The 18,420-nt window shown below is 47.0% G+C and overlaps 1 protein-coding gene and 1 long non-coding RNA gene across 9 annotated transcripts in view; one reads left to right on the top strand and one right to left on the bottom strand.

Annotated features, from left to right (window-relative positions):
* The window catches only part of RBM26 (RNA binding motif protein 26), an 812,370-nt gene that overhangs the window by 653,665 nt on the left and 140,285 nt on the right, over positions 1 to 18,420 (top strand). For all 8 annotated transcript variants that reach the window (XR_013599857.1, XR_013599856.1, XM_078657487.1 and 5 more), the window contains one exon: positions 1,812 to 2,027. Coding sequence is in view for 6 of the 8 variants with exons in the window: in XM_078657487.1 (XP_078513613.1) it covers positions 1,812 to 2,027 (216 nt within the window). In the remaining 2 variants the exon portion in view is untranslated. The remainder of the gene's footprint in view (positions 1 to 1,811; positions 2,028 to 18,420) is intronic.
* Positions 1 to 18,420, bottom strand: part of LOC144772855 (uncharacterized) — a 106,942-nt gene that overhangs the window by 63,664 nt on the left and 24,858 nt on the right. The window lies entirely within an intron of this gene.

The raw sequence follows: 18,420 nt of genomic DNA, 5'->3' as shown, positions 1-18,420 counted from the left end.
TTCCTCTCGAAGTCTGTGATGTCATTCTGGCAGTTAGGCGTCCCTCCACCAAAACGGTATACGCCTGCAGGCGGAACAGATTTGTGGCATGGTGCACAGCAAAGGCTGTGGATCACCTTTCTGCCCCTCTTTCTGAGGTTCTTCTGTTCCTTCTCTCTTTGGCCCAGCAGGGCTCTGCTCTGGGCACTATCAAAGGTTATCTTTCGACCATCTCTGCCTTTCTACGGCTTCCAGATCAGCCTTCTCTTTTTAAGTCCCCGGTTGTTAACCGTTTCCTTAAAGGCATAACGCATACGTTTCCACCTGTGCCCTTCATAATGCCTCAATGGGACTCTTGAATCTTGTCTTGACTTTTCTGATGTGTGCTCCCTTTGAGCCTCTTCATAACTGTCCCTTACGTCTTCTTACTCTCAAGACGGCTTTCCTGGTAGCTATCACCTCTGCCAGAAGAGTGAGTGAGCTCCAGGCTCTTTCTTCCAAACCTCCTTTCCTTTCTGTCCATCCAGATAAGGTGGTTCGGAGAACCTGTCCTTCTTTCTTACCAAAGGTTGTCACACCCTTCCACATCGGGCAGACCATCACTATGCCCACCTTCTTTCTGCCTACGCTTCCTTCAAGGGAAGAGGAGAGGCTCCACTGTCTGGACTTAAAACGTGCACTCGCATTCTATCTGCAGCGTACACAGCAGTTCCGAGTGGATGATCAGCTCTTTGTTGGCTATGTGGGCGCAAAAAAAGGTCGGGCCGTGCACAAACGGACCATCTCCCGGTTGGTCGTTCTGTGCATCAAAGCGTGTTACTCCTTGGCCAAGAAGGAGCCTCCTGTGGGGCCGCGTACTCATTCGACCAGGGAAACTGCAGCAACTACTGCCTTGGGACGCAGTTTCCCCTTGGAGGATATTTGTCAGGCAGCTACATGGGCCTCGCTGCACACGTTTACCAAGCACTACTGCCTTGACAGTCAGGTCCGGAGAGATGGCTTCTTTGGCCATTCTGTGCTCCGTGACTTTTTGATGTAATCCTGTTCGCAGACCCTCCTCCGGGGTTGGTATTGCTGGGGTATCTATTCTAAGGTAAGGAATCTATCACTAACGTGTCTCTTTCAGATTCACAAGTCACTTACTTGTGTAACGATATATCTGTAAGAGACATTAGTTAGTGATAGATTCCTTACCGCCCCGCCCATCCTCCCCATTCTGCGAACTGATTACTAGGGTTAAGGTCATCCCCTTTTAGGGCCCCAGTTTTATGCACCCAATTGTCGGTATCTGGCATGGCTCTGCGTTTCGGTGCGGAATAGTTGTGTACAGAACGGACGTCAGCGCGCATGGGTGGTGCCTAAGTACTCTCCGTGATGTCATCTCGTGCCCACGACGCCAGTGGCGGGCGTGGAGCCGCAGGACGCCACCTACTGGCGTGCAGAGGTACTGCTAAGCAGAAAAAATTTCCGTATCCAGCCTGATGCCTGGGGTTATTCTAAGGTAAGGAATCTATCACTAACTAATGTCTCTTACAGATATATTGTTACAGAAGTAAGTAACTTGTGCTTTAGTATGATTGTTGACCGCGCTATCCAGCCTCTATCTGTACTTTTTGATGCTTAATGAACTCTGGTCACAAGTCATTTAATTTATTTGCTCTTGCAACATTTAAATATTGCAAAGATTTTAATTAATCACACGGTAAAGCAAATCTGAATCTCTTCCTTAATGTATGCTAATTCATATGTTTAATGCCTGCTTTTGCTATTTTATTTGACAGGTTGACTGCAGAGTAATGTTTTGAGTAACCATTTAAAAATGTTCCTTTTAGGCAGCAAAACGAGGTGTTCTGTCTTCCTCCAGAGGACGGGGCAGGGGCAGAGGTATTCATGCAAGAGGACGTGGTATGTCCCGTGGTCGAGGCAGGGGACTTCGTGGTAGAGGAAGAGGTCTTCCTCTCCATGCAGTAGTTGACCATCGTCCAAGGGCGCTAGAAATAACTGCCTTTTTAGAGAGCGACAGAGAAGACCTTCTTCCTCATTTTGCTGTAAGTATTTGGTGTTAATCTGTTTGAATTGGAGTCCATTATTAAATAATTATATGGAACATTAGCAGAAATTTCGGAGAAAAAATAGACCTCACACACACAAAATTACGGATGATGCTGTACTGTTCTACTAAGTAGTTTCTAGACAAATTGCAAGCTTCTCAGCTTCAAATGCTCAACACCATTACCCTCCCAATATATGTACGATGTCCAATATTACATATCCCTTGGACATTTGTTCCCTTCGCCCTCTCCTGGTCACAGCAATCACTGAAACCTCGAAAATAGGCAAAACACACTACTGTTCTCTGATCCGTGCACAATACGGTTTCCCATTCGAAGAGGAACACCGTTACTATATCATCGGCTAGACTCCTTAGAGACGTCTTTAAGATGGCATTTACTTTAATCTCTTCATCCCATATGCACACTGTGGTATTTTATTGTCCTCCTGGGCATTCACTGAATTCTTTTGCATAAACTGCCCCTTAACTTTACATACAAGCTTGGTTGCTGTCAGACAGTTTGAAAAATCACCCACAGCTTACACTCCCTTACAACTGGTCTGTACCAGCAGTCCCACACCAACACAGACATACCAGCCCCCTTTATGTCATTCTCACATTGGACATGCAATGCCTTATTCTGCTGTACCATAGACACCTCTCTAGCTAACCAAAATTGGATAAAATGACTGCTGATGATCCACAAGCTCTACTTTAATTATCAAGTTCACAATAATTTGATGCAAACATTCAGCTGTTTGTTCCTACCTACATCTACCAAATCCACATTTATTCATAAACACCCTGCGCTCAGAATTGAACATAAACTGCCCTCCTTATGCATTGAATGTCGGAACTGCAACCCAAGTTCTGGAGCTGATGAGTTGATTGGCCGATTAAGGGCAACCACATTTCTCAGTACTTTTGATTTGACATCCGTGTACTGGCAGATTGTTCTGACCCCAGGAGCAAAAGAAAAGACCATATTCTTGACCGTAGATGGACATTTCCAGTTCATTTGTAAGCCATTTGGGTGAAAGAATGCCCTTGCCACCTTTCAAATGTTGGCGGAAAAGTCCTTGCTGGGTTGGAGACTTTTAGTGCAGTGTATCTGGACAATATTGCTGTCTGTAGTTCTACTTGGCAGGATCACCTGATCCTCCATGGAAAGGTCCTTGATGCTCTGCAAGACAAATGCCTCACTATTAAGGCCAGCAAGTGCCAGATAGGGCAGGGCACAGTTGTTCACTTTGGCCACCTTGTAAGTAGAGGCCAAGTTCAACCTTTACAACACAAGATCCATACCATTCTAGACTGGGCTTGACTGAGTACTACAGGAGGGTTTGTGAAGTAGTGTTGTACCATTGTTACACCCCTCACAGAAGCAACCAAAGAAGGTGAGACAGTGAGCTTTCAAAAGACTTTTGACACCCTGAAGAAGGTAATGTGCTCAGCACCCATTCCTAAAGCTGCAGTTCATAATGCAGAGTGATGCCTCTGAACATGGGACAGGAGTGGTCCCATCTCAGACCAACTATGGTGACCATGACCAGCCTGTTGCTTCCATTAGCAGGAGGTTACTACCCAGGTAACAGCGTTGGAGTGCCACTGAGGTGGAAGCTTTTGCTGTGGTTTGGTCCCTAAACAAACTGAAACCATGCCTTTTTGGTACTCACTTCCTTCTACAGACTGACACCAGGTCTCTCTGCTGGCTGATGCAAATGAAAGGTAAAACCCCCAAACTTTTTTGGGGGGTGTCCATCTCCCTACAGGGAATGGACTTTACAGTGGAACCTAGACTGACAATGCCAATGGATATGTTCTTTCCAAGTTTTTCCACTTAGACAGTGAAGACTAGGGAAATGTTAGTCTCATCCTCTTTCGTGTGTGTGTGTGTCACCCCCTCTTTTTTACATTGTCACCCCCCATTGTTTGCCTGGTGCATATGTTACAACTTTGACTGAAGTGTGCTGGGTTCCTGTTAACCAGGTCCCCAGTGACAGTGTTCTTTCCCAAAAGCAAGGTACCTGTGCAGTTGTTACTCAATTGGCAAGACCTTTGGCATCCTTATAAGCCCCTAGTAAATGGTACCAAGGCCATAGGAACTAAAGAGGGCTCCCTGTTGCAGGCTGCATGAAATGGTGCAGTCAAAAGTGAAAACACAACATGGCACACACCCTGTGTTCTGTGTCACCAGTCACTGCATGAAATATATGTAAGTCGCCCCTACAGCAGGCATTATAGCCCTAATGCAGGATGCATAATATTCCATGTGAGGGCATATCTGCTGTGTGGTCTTGTCCAATTACTAGATAGCACAAGTGAATAGGGAAGTTATTTGAGTACATGTACCGGGCACTGGCCATTGATTTCACCAGCTACATGATGGCTTCCCAGAAACCTATGGTGTTTGGTTTCAAACACCTTGTCTTAATAAATATATACTTATGCAAGTAGTTGATATATTAAAACATGGACCCAGAGGGCACCTTAGAGATGCCCCCTAAAAAACTACCAACCTCTGGTGTACTGGCTGACTGGTGTAGACCAGCCTGCCACCAAGGACAGGATTCTGACCCCCCGCTGGTGAGAGTCCACACGTTCGTCTGTCAGAAACAATGCATGCTCCGGCCGAAGGTGTTGTCACCTCCTCTAAACAGGATGACTAGTAATCAGCATATGAAGGCAGAAGGCTTCAAAGGCCTCTGCTGCCTTTGATATGTGACCCCGGCTTTCCCCAGACAAGGGAAATGACAGCCTTTGCCCTGAGCTCATTTGGCACCCGGACAGGTAGGAAAATTAGCTAGTCAGGATGCATGTTCACTATAAGGCTAATTACACCCCTAAGGAGGGTTACCTGAAGTGAACACAAATAATAGAATTCCACCATCCTGTTTTTTGTGTGAAATTAGATTCACTGGATCCGGGTTATACCCGCTCCCTACAGGAAGTGGTCATATAGGGGTTGTAGGCACCCCAAAGTGGCTTCGCGTTCTGACACGGAAAAGTCTTCTGACACAAACTGATGTCGGCGCACCGGGGCGGGGCATATATGGCTCCCCTGATGGCACATCCATGGATGACGTCAGGGCGGAGCTGTACAGAGCCCCCGCACTCAGAGGTGCTGGTGTGCAAGATTTTCCGGACCAGTCTGACGCCTGGGGATATTCTAAGTTAAGGAATCTGCAGCTAGACTATGTCTCTACCAGATACATTGTTACCGAACAAGGTAAGTAACTTGTTCTTTAGGCGGCAGACCTAAGGGCGGACTCTGTACATATATCTCGAATAGTTTGGTGATTGAAAATATAGCCTTTCGTGCGGGGGATTGCTATTATCACACTTTAGAATTCTCATTGGGCACTACCCACTGCATAGTTTTGGCTAGTTTCTATAACAATGTGCCACCTGGAGAAATTAACACTCTGGCTGGGAAGTTATCTGGGACTTTGTCAGACATCTGCAATGCGGGGTACTTCAGATTGTATGATTATTTTGATGGGGGATTCTACTGCGCAATGGGTACATCTGTTGGCATTAGAATATGTGGACTTGAGAATGATGGCGGGGTGTGTAATACTCACTTCTGTCACACGCCATGACTTGTTTAATGAGCTTGTGCATACTAAGGATCTGGGTATTGTGAACGACCTACTAACCACCCCTGTATCCTTGCCAATCACTTTTAATGGAAGAGGACTAGCGTCTACAATCGATTTTATGTTAGTTTCATGCTCATTTGCACTCAGGGTTTGTTCTTTCAAGGTTGGTGATAATCCAAAGAGTGACCACTTCCCGCTTTGTTTGGAGGTTAAACTTCCTCCACGCAAACCTAAGAAGGTCAAACAAAATCACCCAACAACAGGCAACCTCGAATTGGGCAGAAATAATGGATACTCTGTACGATGGTCTAAAGTGGACCCTGATGAGGTGATTACTAAACTAATTAAGAATAGTAAATCAGCTTTTGACATCTGTTTGAATGAGACATCCTCCTGTGATAGCGTTGTACATTCCTTTTTAGTTATATATATAGTGAGATCAAGAGTTTATTATCTGTGAAACACCGCAACAATCATAAATAACAAGGGTGGTTTGATAAACCGTGCACACCAGCACATACTAACCTGAAACAGGAGTTGCATAGGCAACCAAGATCCCCCAACAGGGTGAGACAGGTTAGAGCAGAGTACAAGCGGGCTATCGTGGACAGAAAATGCATCTTGAGACAGGAAGCATGGGAAACTCTCCACACAACGGCTATACAGAAAGATAGTGTGGCATTATGAGGGCAGTAAAGGCCCTCTTTCTATCAGACGGTAGCGGTCCCACAATTGAGATCGCAATATCGGAGGCGGCATGGATTAATCATTATACCAAGGTTTATAACAACCTAGGAACTTCTGACCCACAACTGCTCCCTACCCTCGCAGCTCAGCCAGATGGGGTGAGCTGCAAGTTACACTGGATGAAGTGATTAGAGCGCTCTCCAAAAGTCTGGGTGGCAGGGCCCCGGGACCAGTACCTGTTGATTTATTTAAATCTAATATCTCCCTCTGGGGCCCTATTAAAACTCAAGTCATAAATGCCAGCTTTAGAGCATCAATACCAAAGACTTGGATGGAATCAATAATTATCCCAATATTTAAAAAAGGTGATCGTCACGACCCGGGGTGTTATAGGTTGATTTCCCTTCTTGACTCATGGTAAAAGTGGTGTGCTGCATTGTTCTGGAGTGCTTGCAAGACTGGAGAGAAGACGATCTGTTATTGTTCGACCTACAGTATGGTTTTCGAGAAGGTCTAGGCACTACAGAACAAAGCCTAAACCTGTCTATTTGTATTGGTAAATATACCAGATCAAAAAAGGGCTGTCTCTTTTTGGTGTTCGTGGACCTCACTGCGGCCTTCGACTCCGTAAGGCATGGGAGGCTATGGGAGGTTCTCGTAGCAGAGGGGGTTGACCCAAACATTATAGCGCTACTGCAACAACTGTACAACGGAGCCTCTGCCAGTGTTCGTTATGGCATAGGAGGGGAACGTACTGATTCATTCCCCAACAGGAGAGGGGTCAGGCAGGGTTGTGTCCTGGCCCCCTTCCTTTTTAATTTGTACATAAATGGCCTGGGCGAAGCACTGGTTAGGCAGGGACAAGATTTCTCACAAGTTGGAGGGCGACCTATTCCTGCTCTTCTATATGCAGACGAGGCAATTTTAATGGCCTGGACACCAAATGGCCTGCAGGGGGTCCTCAACAGTTTTAATGACTTCATGGAAGACCTGGGACTTAGCATTAACGTTTCTAAAACTTTTGTCATGAGATGCGGCAAAGAGATTCAGAGATTAAGGGAAATGTTTCTGGACGGTAATAAGTTAGCCACAACCAGGAATTTTTCGTATCTCGGCATTCTATTCAGCCAGAATGACACCTAGTCCCAGGCGATAACTACTAAAAAGCTTGGGTTCATTAGATCAACCACAGCCCTATCATCCTTTGCTAAGAAATTGAGGAAGAAGCCGCCAGGGGAGCTCACAGGCTGCATTGCAAACACACAGTCTAAAAAGACTGAAAATCTAACCTGTAGCTATATACAAAAAACTGACACCGTGCCTTTAAGGCACCCATGACCCCCGGTATCCCATCATGCCTCGGGGGTGAAAGTTAGGTCAGTTGTTCTTTCCGGCTCCTTCAGGAAGGGACCTGGTAACACAGCTCCACTAATTTCTGTTTTCTGACAGAAAATTACTTCATTCTTAACAACTTTTTCTATTACTTTGACATTTTACATCTAGTCAAGTAATAAACTGTCTTTTTAAGTCAGTTTAGTGAGCATTTTCAGCTGAGAATGCCTTAACTTTTTGACAAATGTCCTTCTTGTGGCAACAAGAAGGCAAAATCCGACAACCACGACGTTTGTATCCTGTGTCTGCCTGAAGAACATGATCCAGGCACCTGTCCTCACTGCGAGCAGCTGTCAGGAAGAACTCTCAAAGACAGGGAGAGAATTCGCATCTATGGCCTGGCTCACAGGTCATCCAGAGGAAGGTCTCCGGTGAAGAAGGGCTCCAAGAAGGCTAGAACATCTTCAAAAGAGAAGTCTTCACACCCTTCAGCGTCAGGCTTGGCACTGAGGAAAGAGCCACCGGTGGGTCATTCATCTTCAAAACTACTGTCGACGGCGGGCTCGCCGTCGAAAAGAAGACCAGGTACGTCGACGACGTCGAAGGATCCAGCTCAGTTGTCGAAATCCCCTCCGCCATCGTCAACCGGGCGACGATCGGCGTCGAGAAATGTGACTCCGCCGCCGTCAACCGGGCGACGGTCGGCGTCGAGATCCAAGGCCCCTCCGCCGTCGTCAACCAGGCGACGATCGGCGTCGAGTGAGGTCACTCCTCCGCTGTCGTCATCCAGGCGGCGACCGGCGTCGAGAAGTGTGACCCCTCCGCCGTCGTCTAAGAAACGACGTTCGGCGTCGAGGACCAAGACCCCTCCGCCGTCGACAGCGAAACGTAGATCGGCGTCGAAGACGCAGTCTCTGTCGACGTTTCGTCAACGTTCGGCGTCGAGGGTGACCAATACCCCTCCGCCGTCGTCGCACAGACATTCGACGTCGAGAGAGAGGGCTCCGTCGATGGCTGGTCATCGCCGTTCGACGTCAAGAGAGAGGGCTCCGTCGACGGCTGGTCATCACCACTCGACATCGAGAGACCATAGATCCTCGCATCGATCGTCGTCGAGGCATTCGAGGTCGAGATTGCGGGATCCGCCGACTCCCCGGAAGCATTCGGCGTCGAGAGAAAAACGTACGACGCCAGAACGCTCGACGTCGAGACATTCGGAAAGGGCTCGATCGTCGTCAAGAAACTCTGTGATCATGGTTACGGAGTCAGCTTCTCGCCATTCTACTTCACAGTCTTCTGGCTCCTCAACAACATCCTCAAGGTCCAGAAGTCCTGTCCTCGGATCTCCTGTGCGTCAGCCAGATCCTTCGGCTGCGGAGGTCAGACTGTCTCCCAGATGGTATAAGTCATTGGACCATTGGCGAGATACAGGGGCTGCCAAACGTATGCAAGAGTATGTCAGTCCTCAACACAGATCTCCTCTCCAGAGACTGGTGGATGAAGTGGACAGGCGTAGTCCTCCCAGGCTCCAAGCAGACAAATCACCTGTGAGAAGACCAACCAGACCTCGCTCTCCCAGAAGGGAAGATCCGGTTAGATCTCGATCTCCCGGAAGAGAAGATCTGGTCAGATCTCGTTCTCCTAGAAGAGAAGATCCGGTCAGATCTCGCTCTCCTAGAAGAGAAGACCATTTCAGAAGGTCACGTGAGAGGAGGCACGGTGCCCACCTTAGACGTCGAAGAACTCCGTCTACTTCATCTACCTCTTCTACCAGGTCTTTCAAAAGGGATTACTCTCCCACGCTGACAGATAGTCCTACTTCTAGATCCTCTCCAGTGGATGACATCGGCACTTACCTAGATGTCCTGCAAAGAGGAGCTCAGAAGCTGAGCATTGACATGTCTGTCCCCCAGGTTACTACGACAGCCCGCATTCAGAAAAAATACAAACCGGCTTCTTCTGACCCAGTTTTTGTAAAATCTGACCCTCCAGCAGACTCTGTGATAGTGGCAGCGGCAAGGAAGACGCATGCAGTTGCTGCTTCCTCTTCAGTCCCACCAGATAAGGACAGCAAATCTCAGGATTCGTGGGGTTGCAAAGTTTGCAATTCAGCTGCCTCCACACTGAAGGTCTCCAGTGCGGCCGCACTGCTGGGTAGATACGACAGAGCCTTATGGGACTCCATGGAAAGGTTCAAGTCCAAACTTCCAAAGGAAGACCAGAAGGACTTCGAAGAAACTATGACAGAAGGATGTCTGGTGGCGAACCAGTTGATAAGCACAGCAGCGGACGGTGCAGTGCTTGCGGCACATTCCTACTCACATGGGGTTTGTGCCAGGAGGTCGGCTTGGTTGCACCTCACATGGCTGAAGCCAGATGCTCAGCATCGCATCCTTAATCTTCCCTTTTTGGGTTCCTCTCTCATCGGAGAACATGCTGACGAAGAGATGACCCGTATGAAGACTGAACTGGATAAGGTAAAAGCGGTGGGTTTGGAGAAGAAAAAATAATTCAAATGCCGCTTTAAGACCAACAGGGGGAGAGGGGCTCAACAGAGGGTTCAAACCCCTCAGTGGTCCCAGAATAAGAACCAGGGAAAATCCCAGTTCCGAGGCAAATCCAACAGAGGTAGAGGAGGTCACCAGCAGTCCTCTACCACCACGAGAGGAGGAAAGGCTTGATCAGTGGCTTCCTCTGGCGCCGTTGCCCACTCCAGTGGGAGGAAGGGCTGCACAACACCTGGCAGAGTGGGTCAGCATCACAAAAGATCAGTGGGTGCTGAATATACTGCGCAATAGATACAAGCTATGTTTCCGTGCGCTCCCGAAAAGCATTCCTCCAAAGAACTCTTGCCCTCACCAGCTGAGCTTGCTCCGAAGAGAGGTGACAGTCCTCCTACAAAAAAGAGCTATAGAGGAAGTTCCTCCCTCTCAAAGATGGAAGGGAGTCTACTCCAGATACTTTCTTGTCCCCCAAAAAAATCAGGAGGACAAGTTCAGACCTATACTCGATCTGCGTCTCCTAAACAAAGTCATCGTCAGAGAAAAGTTCTGCATGTTAGCTCTTCAACAAATATGCACACATCTTCAAGCCGGAGATTGGATGTGTTCGGTCGATCTGCAAGATGCATACTTTCACATTCCGATTGCTCTACAGCATCGCAAGTACTTGAGGTTTGTCGTAGGAAGCAAACACTACCAGTACAAGGTGCTACCCTTTGGACTCAAGTCCGCACCACGAGTCTTCACCAAATGCATGGCAGTGGTGGCAGCTTTTCTTCACAAAAAGGGACTCTTCATCTACCCATGCCTGGACGACTGGCTCCTAAAGGGCCCGTCTCCGGTACAGGTAACGCACGATCTGCAACTTTGCCTACACCAGTTGCACAGGCTCGGTCTCCATGTGAACCTGGAGAAGTCAGTCCAGCGGCCGACACAGTCCATCCACTACCTAGGCTCCGTTCTGGACACAAAATTGGGAAAAGCGTTTCCTTCGGAGGAGAGACTTTTTTCCATGAGGCAGAAGTGTGGGATTCTATTAGAGTCTCGGCTTCCAACAGTCCGACAGGTAGCCTCCCTGTTGGGTTCCATGGCGTCCTGCATTTTTCTCATCCCGAACGCCAGGCTGAGAATGCGGCCTCTACAACAGGCTCTCGAAGACCAGTGGGACCAGGCGACAGGGCGTTGGGAAGATTGTATCACTCTTTCCCAAGCAGCGAAGGATGCCATCAAATGGTGGACTCGGACGAGGAATGTGCTAGTGGGAGTGACTTTTCACCAGCCACTACCAACCCAGTCTATAGTGACAGATGCCTCTCTACAAGGCTGGGGAGCGCACATGGGTCCCCTTCAGATTCAGGGTCAGTGGTCTGCACAGGAGCGGACGTACCACATAAACATGCTGGAGCTCAGAGCGGTGTTTCTAGCTCTCAAAGCTTTTCTTCCAGCGATCGAGTCCAACTCAGTCTTAGTTCAGACAGACAATACAACCACCATGTTCTATCTGAACAAACAAGGAGGCACATGGTCACGCCCTCTCTCCCGGGAGGCTCAAACCATCTGACACTGGCTTCTCTCTCGAAACCTTTCAGTGGTGGCGGTGCACCTTCCAGGCGAGTTAAACATCAAAGCAGACGCACTCAGCAGGCACTTCGAAGATCAGCCAGACTGGGTGCTAAACGACGAAGTGGTAGAAGAGCTTTTTCGTTGTTGGGGTCGTCCAGCCATAGACTTGTTTGCGGACGAAGAAAGCGCAAAATGCCACGCCTTCACGTCCAGATTCCACTGGCCAGGGACGCAAGGGAACACTTTCCTGATGGATTGGTCGGGAATATTTGTTTACGCGTCTCCTCCCCTGCCTCTGATTTCGAAGGTAGTGTCCAAGCTCCTCAGGTCGGACATGGAGATGATCTTGATAGCTCCGGATTGGCCACGACAGTGGTGGTACCCGGACCTGCTGCATCTGTCTGTGTGTCCACACAGACGACTTCCTTGCAAACCGGACCTGTTGAGCAAGATGAACGGGAGGATACTACATCCCAACCTCTCATCACTGAACCTGACAGCATGGCACCCGAGGTCCTGCAATATGGGCATTTGGATCTGCCTCCCGAATGTATGCATATTTTAAAGGAGGCTAAGAGACCTTCCACAAGAGCGTCTTATGCGTTCAAGTGAAAAAGGTTCTACATATGGTGTAGGGATCATCACTTAGATACGACTAAAATGCAGGATGAGGTAATCCTGCCATACCTCCTTTCCTTGGCAACTTCTGGTTTGAAATATGCTTCCATTAGAGTGCATTTGTCAGCCATAGTAGAGTACAGGAAATCACCTAACCAGATTTCTTTCTTTCAGGTTCCGGTGGTTAAGGACTTCCTCCAGGGGTTGAAAAAAGTGTATCCTCCTGTGCGAAATCCTTCTCCTCCTTGGGAATTGAACCTGGTTCTATCCAGGTTAATGTCACCTCCTTTCGAGCCCATCCACAAGGCCTCCTTGCAACATCTCTCTTGGAAAGCGGCCTTTTTGGTGGCGATTACCTCAGCGCGCAGAGTAAGCGAGATACAAGCGCTCTGTGCGAAGGAACCATATACTGTTTTCCACCACAATAGAGTAGTCCTGAGGGCTCATCCATCTTTCTTGCCTAAAGTAGTTTCTGATTTTCATATAAATCAGTCCATTTCCCAAATCCTACGACCCCAGCCGAGCGGTCACTGCACTCCTTGGATCTTAAGAGAGTGCTCAAGTTCTATTTGGAAAAGACTAAAGGGATCAGGAAAACGGATCAACTGTTTGTGAACTATGATTCAATGAGGACGGGCTTTCCAGCGGCCAAGAGGTCCATCTCCAGATGGATTGTCTCTTGCATTAAATTGGCCTATCAGCTTGCAGGCAAGCCTTTATTGGTGTCACCCAAAGCGCATTCCACTAGAGGGAAAGCCGCTACAGTAGCTTTCTTACATGACATTCTAATGTCAGAAATATGCAAGGCTGCAACCTGGAAATCGGTTCATACCTTTACGAGGCATTACTGTCTCGAATCTGATTCCAGGGCCGATACTCAAGTAGGGCAAGCCTCCTTGAGAAATCTGTTTGGGTAGCTGTCAGGGAGTCCCCTGCTCGGCACAGGCTGAGCTAACTGCCTCTTCGTCTCCCCCACAGACCGACAGCTACGGGCCCTTTAAGGACAGCCTGGGGTTTCGTGTGAAGGACCTCGCCCCCGGACCACCTGACTTTGTGGGCCTATCGGGTTCGACCTCGCGTCTTATGGGGGAGGACCCGGAAGACGCCGACGCTGGTGTGCTCCCGAAGGACTCGTCTTGGGAGGAAGAAGTGCAGCGCCAGGAGTCCAACGCCAGCCGGAACGAGGACGGTAGCAACGAACTGACAGGACCAGAAGCCGAAGACAATGCAGAGGAGCCCCTTCTGAGAGCCGACATCGGGTGCAGAGAAGCCGGCAAGGAGAACCAGAAGGCGGATGCAGCGGTAGCAGCGAAGCAAGGAGGCCAACGTTTCTGTGTTCCGCCCAGCCACGCGAAGGAGGATGCGTGGCTTCTCCAGGTGCGTGGCCGTTTGCGTTCCTTATTTCAGTTCAAGAGGGGAGGGACAGGGTAGGCCGTCGAGGTACCGTCTGGGCACCGTGTTCTTCATTCTGCACCAAACACGGGTCTCTGTAAGGAGTGGTCGTAGCAATGATGGTGGTGGTTATCTGTTCCCTCACTCCCTGTCCTAGCCAGTAGCTTAGAAACATGACAGTCCACTAAAGCCTCGTTGTTTTCCTTTTCCTTTGCATGCGCTGGAACCCGGACGTCCATGACAAGGGGATAAGAACCTGAAGAACAAAGGAACTTGGACCCTTATTATTATTGTGTTCTACCCAGTACTTTCTTTTGTGCTAAATAAATAGTTGAACTGTCGCCCTCCAGTATTGGCTCCTTCCTTCTTGTGACCCCAAGGGTGACAGTAGCCTATAGCCTGCTCAGGCTTGTTGATGAGATTACTGTCTTGTCATTCCTTTGCCCGCAGGGAAGAGGAGAGGCTCGCTATTCTATTCTAATGCTTATGACTATTGATGAGGATCCCCTGGAAGAGAAGGATTAGTTACTTACCTGTAATCCTAGTTCTCTTCCACTTCCAGGGGTATCCTCAACAAAGTCATAAGCAACCCTCCCGCCTCCCCGGGCAAAGGATATTCTTTAATAAGGAGATATTGTTAACCTATTTTGTTACTGGGTTTGTTTCAGTCTCCGAAAAGAACAACTGACCTAACTGTCACCCCTGAAGCATGATGGGATACCGGGGGTCATGGGTGCCTTAAAGGCACAGTGTCAGTTTTTTGTATACAGCTACAGGTTAGCTTTTCAGTCTTTTTAGACTGTGTGTTTGCAATGCAGCCTGGGAGCTTTCTATGCTTTCAGTGAGTTATAAGAGATTCTACTGCTGCCTAAGCATTAAAACAGTCTCTAAACAATCTTTGGTGTTGTTTCTCATGTTTCTAATGCATATTATTCATGTATGGTGGAAATTCTTCACAGCATATTTCAGCTCTGGTGTGATTGGGCTTCTATTGTATATATATATATATATATATATGTGTGTGTGTGTATATATATATATATATATATATATATATATATATATATATATATATATATATATATATATATATATATATATATATATATATGAGTATATATATGTGGGGCACATATAATATAGTGTTTCCGGGGTCCCGCGCATGGGCGGGAATATTCTAATGCTTATGACTTTGATGAGGATACCCCTGGAAGAGAACTAGGATTACAGGTAAGTAACTAATCCGTCTTGCAACACCATCTAACGCTTTCCTGTATACGAATGGAGCCTTACCTATTATTTTTACCAGGCGCCTTCGACAGGATGCTTCCGACAAGATTTAGATTGGGAAATGTCCATAGAATAATGACAACACCATCCATGAATGATTGGTCACGAAACTTGAAACTTGACAGACGTTCTGAGTATTCCACGATTCATTTACTATTTTTTTTGTAAATTTTATGTAGAGTTGAGGAAAGTGTGGATAACTACACTTTTAAGACGTCAAGGTGTAAGGCAGTGCCGTCCAGCTTTTATCTGGTTGCAGTTATTGGAAAATGAACACGTTGCGTGGAGAGTAGCTAAGTTTTTAAAGAAGGCGATCCTGCAGCGGAAACATATGATATTTTATGCTTTTTAATTTCTGGGCCCTTCCTTCCCTGTGATTAGCAGGTTTTAAATTGTAATATTTGTATCTGTATGCTTTTATGACACCCTAAACACTATGCTGTGTTTTTATCTTATGTAAATCATAATGAAACTGTATATGAAATTTTCTTGTTGTGTATGTGCTTTTATGATTGGCACAATAACAATCGAATAGAGCTTTCCTTGACCTTGATACCAAACAACATAAGTTTCAGGAAAGCCTTCCTGTAGCTTAGGAACTTGTAATGGCCAGTGCCCATTAAATGTACTTAAAATGGCTTCCCTGTTTACTTGTACCATATAGTAATTGAACTAGACAGCACTGGGGCCTAGCTGCGGATATGTCCTCACATGTAATAAAATTCACCCTACCGTAGGGTTACAAGGCCGCCTGCTCCAAGGGTGACTTGCATATATTACGTGCATTGACTTTGGCATGGCACACACTGAGTATGCTATGTCGTGTTTTCACTCATGGTTTGCACTGTGAAAAGCAGTCTCCAATGGCAGGCTGCATGCAATTTGTATTGGGGGGTCCCTTGGAGTGGCATAATACATGCTACATCCCTTAGGGGACCCTCTTTAGTACCCAATCACTAGGTACCAGGGGTTACACTTACTATGGACTTACAAGGGTATTAAAGTGTGTGCCAATTGTGTTACAATTAGACCATTTTACCTGCTTTTCAAGGAAAGATCCCTGGCACTGGGGCCTGGTTAGCATGAACGCAGTGCACATCAGTCAAAAAACATTAGTACCAGTGGTATAAAGTGGGAGTGACCATGACAAAGAGAGGCACTTTACTACACTGGGCCCAAATCATTCTAGTTGCCTCAAATTGGGCACATAAAGTATGGTATCCTGAGCGTATGCATCTGTCATCCAATCAGGCTGTCCCTCCTGGAGGACCTGCTGTTGCAGCAAGGGGTTACGGGTTTTCAGCCGGGCCTATGCTGTCTACATCTTCATGCATGGAGGTTGAGCGGTGACACTTGACCTCCTTCGACCATCCTTCGGAGGTGGTTGAAGTCATCTTGGCAGCCAGGCGTCCCTTGCCAAAAAATGTATACACCTGTTGTCAGGACAAATTTGTGGTTTGGTGCTGCATGCGCTAGGCAAAGTATTCTGACGTTGTGTTTTTAATTCCCCAGGTAATGCTTTGCTTTGAGCACAATTAAAAGATACCTTTCGGACCTTGGCTTTTTTTATTGCGGTTGCCGGGCCGGTCCTCAATGTTTAAATCATTGGTTGTGATGCATTTTTTTTAAAGGTATCCAACGATTGTTTCTTCACTCTTCTTTCATCATGCCTCAGTAGGACCTTAAATTGGTCCTCATATATTTGATGTGTACTCCTTAGAGCCATTTAACAATTGTCCTTTTCAGCTTTTCACACTCAAGACTGTGTTCCTCATTGCTATAATATCTGCATAGCAAGTGAGTGAGGCGCAGTCTGTCAATCGCCAAATATACCACGTTACTACCAGAAAAACTAGTTTCCCAGATGTGAGCATCCTTCGTGCTTAAAGTTGTGCACTGTTCCTTGTCAAAATAACCATAACTCTTCAGCGTTCTGTGATCTGCATCATCCCTGTAAGGTGGAGGAGAGTCCATTGATTGGACCCCAAATCATTTTTTAATTGATCATACCAAGGAACAATATTGGTGCAAAGGCAGCTCTTTGAAGACTTTGCTGGAGTGAAAAGAACAAGGCTGTGTGGAATAGTACTATCTTCCATTGGATCAGACTGTGCATCAAGATCTGTTGCACATTGTTCAAAAAAGCAGCCTCCAGAAGGTCTGCCAGCTCATTTCACCAAAGCCATAGCTGCTATCATGGGCTTGGCAGGCTGTTTTCTTGTCCTTGACATCTGCCAGGTGGCTACGTTGGCATCGCTCCAAGAAGCACTACAGTCTGGACTGCCAGGTTCACTGAGACAGGCATTTCACCCGCTTGGTCCTACAGAACTTTTCGGTTTGAGCCAGTTCACAGACCATCCCCTAATAGGAATTGCTCTGGTATCTATTCAAAAGAGGAGAAATCTGTGGTTAGAAGTCTATATCAGAAGAACAAGTTAGTTACTTTCAGTAACGCTTTTTGTGGTAGAGACTCTATATAAACACAGATTTCTTACTGCACCTTCCATCCTGACCAGTCTGTGTGTTGGGCACTACCCATTAATAAAATCCCAAGTCTAGGAATCTTAACACTGTTCAAACCTAAATAGTTATTGGGGCTGTAGTTCTGGGGGGTGTAAACCCTTGAAAGCAACTGACATCAGTGCGCAGAAGTGATGCCTGTATAGGCCCCCTCACTGAATTTCCCTATCTGGACAGCCTAAATGCAGAGCCGCATGGCGCCACTGGTTTGCAGAGGTAATTATAAAAAAGTTTCCGGATCCAGTCTGACGCCTAGGGAATATTCAAAAAGTGAGGAACCTACGGTTCAGAGTCTGTACCAGAAAGAGCGTTACAGGAGGTAAGTAACTTGTTCATCTGGTCTTTCACTTTAGAGTAGATTGGCTCATTCTTTTTCCTTGTTTCACATTAACAGTAGTTTCAGGTGCATTACATGCAACTAACATATCTGACAGATTATATTACCGAGCACACATGTCTATGGCCTCAATCATTGGTGAGAATCTTCCTTTCTACATGATGCAAAATTGCCTATTGTACCCTCTCCCAAAGCTAAACCGCCCTAAAAACAGCAAAGCTCTTCTTCTTTCTTCACTGAAATGGTGAAGTCTGGAGGAAACTGATGCAGCAGCGCACCGAAAAGTGTCACAATCGGTTTAAAACCCGTGGCCACAATGGTCTCTGCTTTGCACCAAGTGAACAATGAGCTCTCTCAGTAATAAAAAAAAATGCGATTCTACTGATGAAGAAACCAAGGCAGCCTTGGCACACAATCGACTTTACCAGCAACACTATCATAATTCTAGGGATGTGCGAGATTTGCAAAATTTGCTTTCGCATAGTTACATGAAATGTTGGGCAAATTACACATAATTGGCAAAGTGCAAATCTGTAATTTTGCGCC

This window comes from Lissotriton helveticus, chromosome 8, assembly GCF_964261635.1.
Source record: "Lissotriton helveticus chromosome 8, aLisHel1.1, whole genome shotgun sequence".
In the NCBI taxonomy this organism is placed as follows: domain Eukaryota; kingdom Metazoa; phylum Chordata; class Amphibia; order Caudata; family Salamandridae; genus Lissotriton; species Lissotriton helveticus.
The sequence above is the reverse complement of the archived record's forward strand: the minus strand, read 5'-3'. Positions and strand labels throughout refer to the sequence as shown.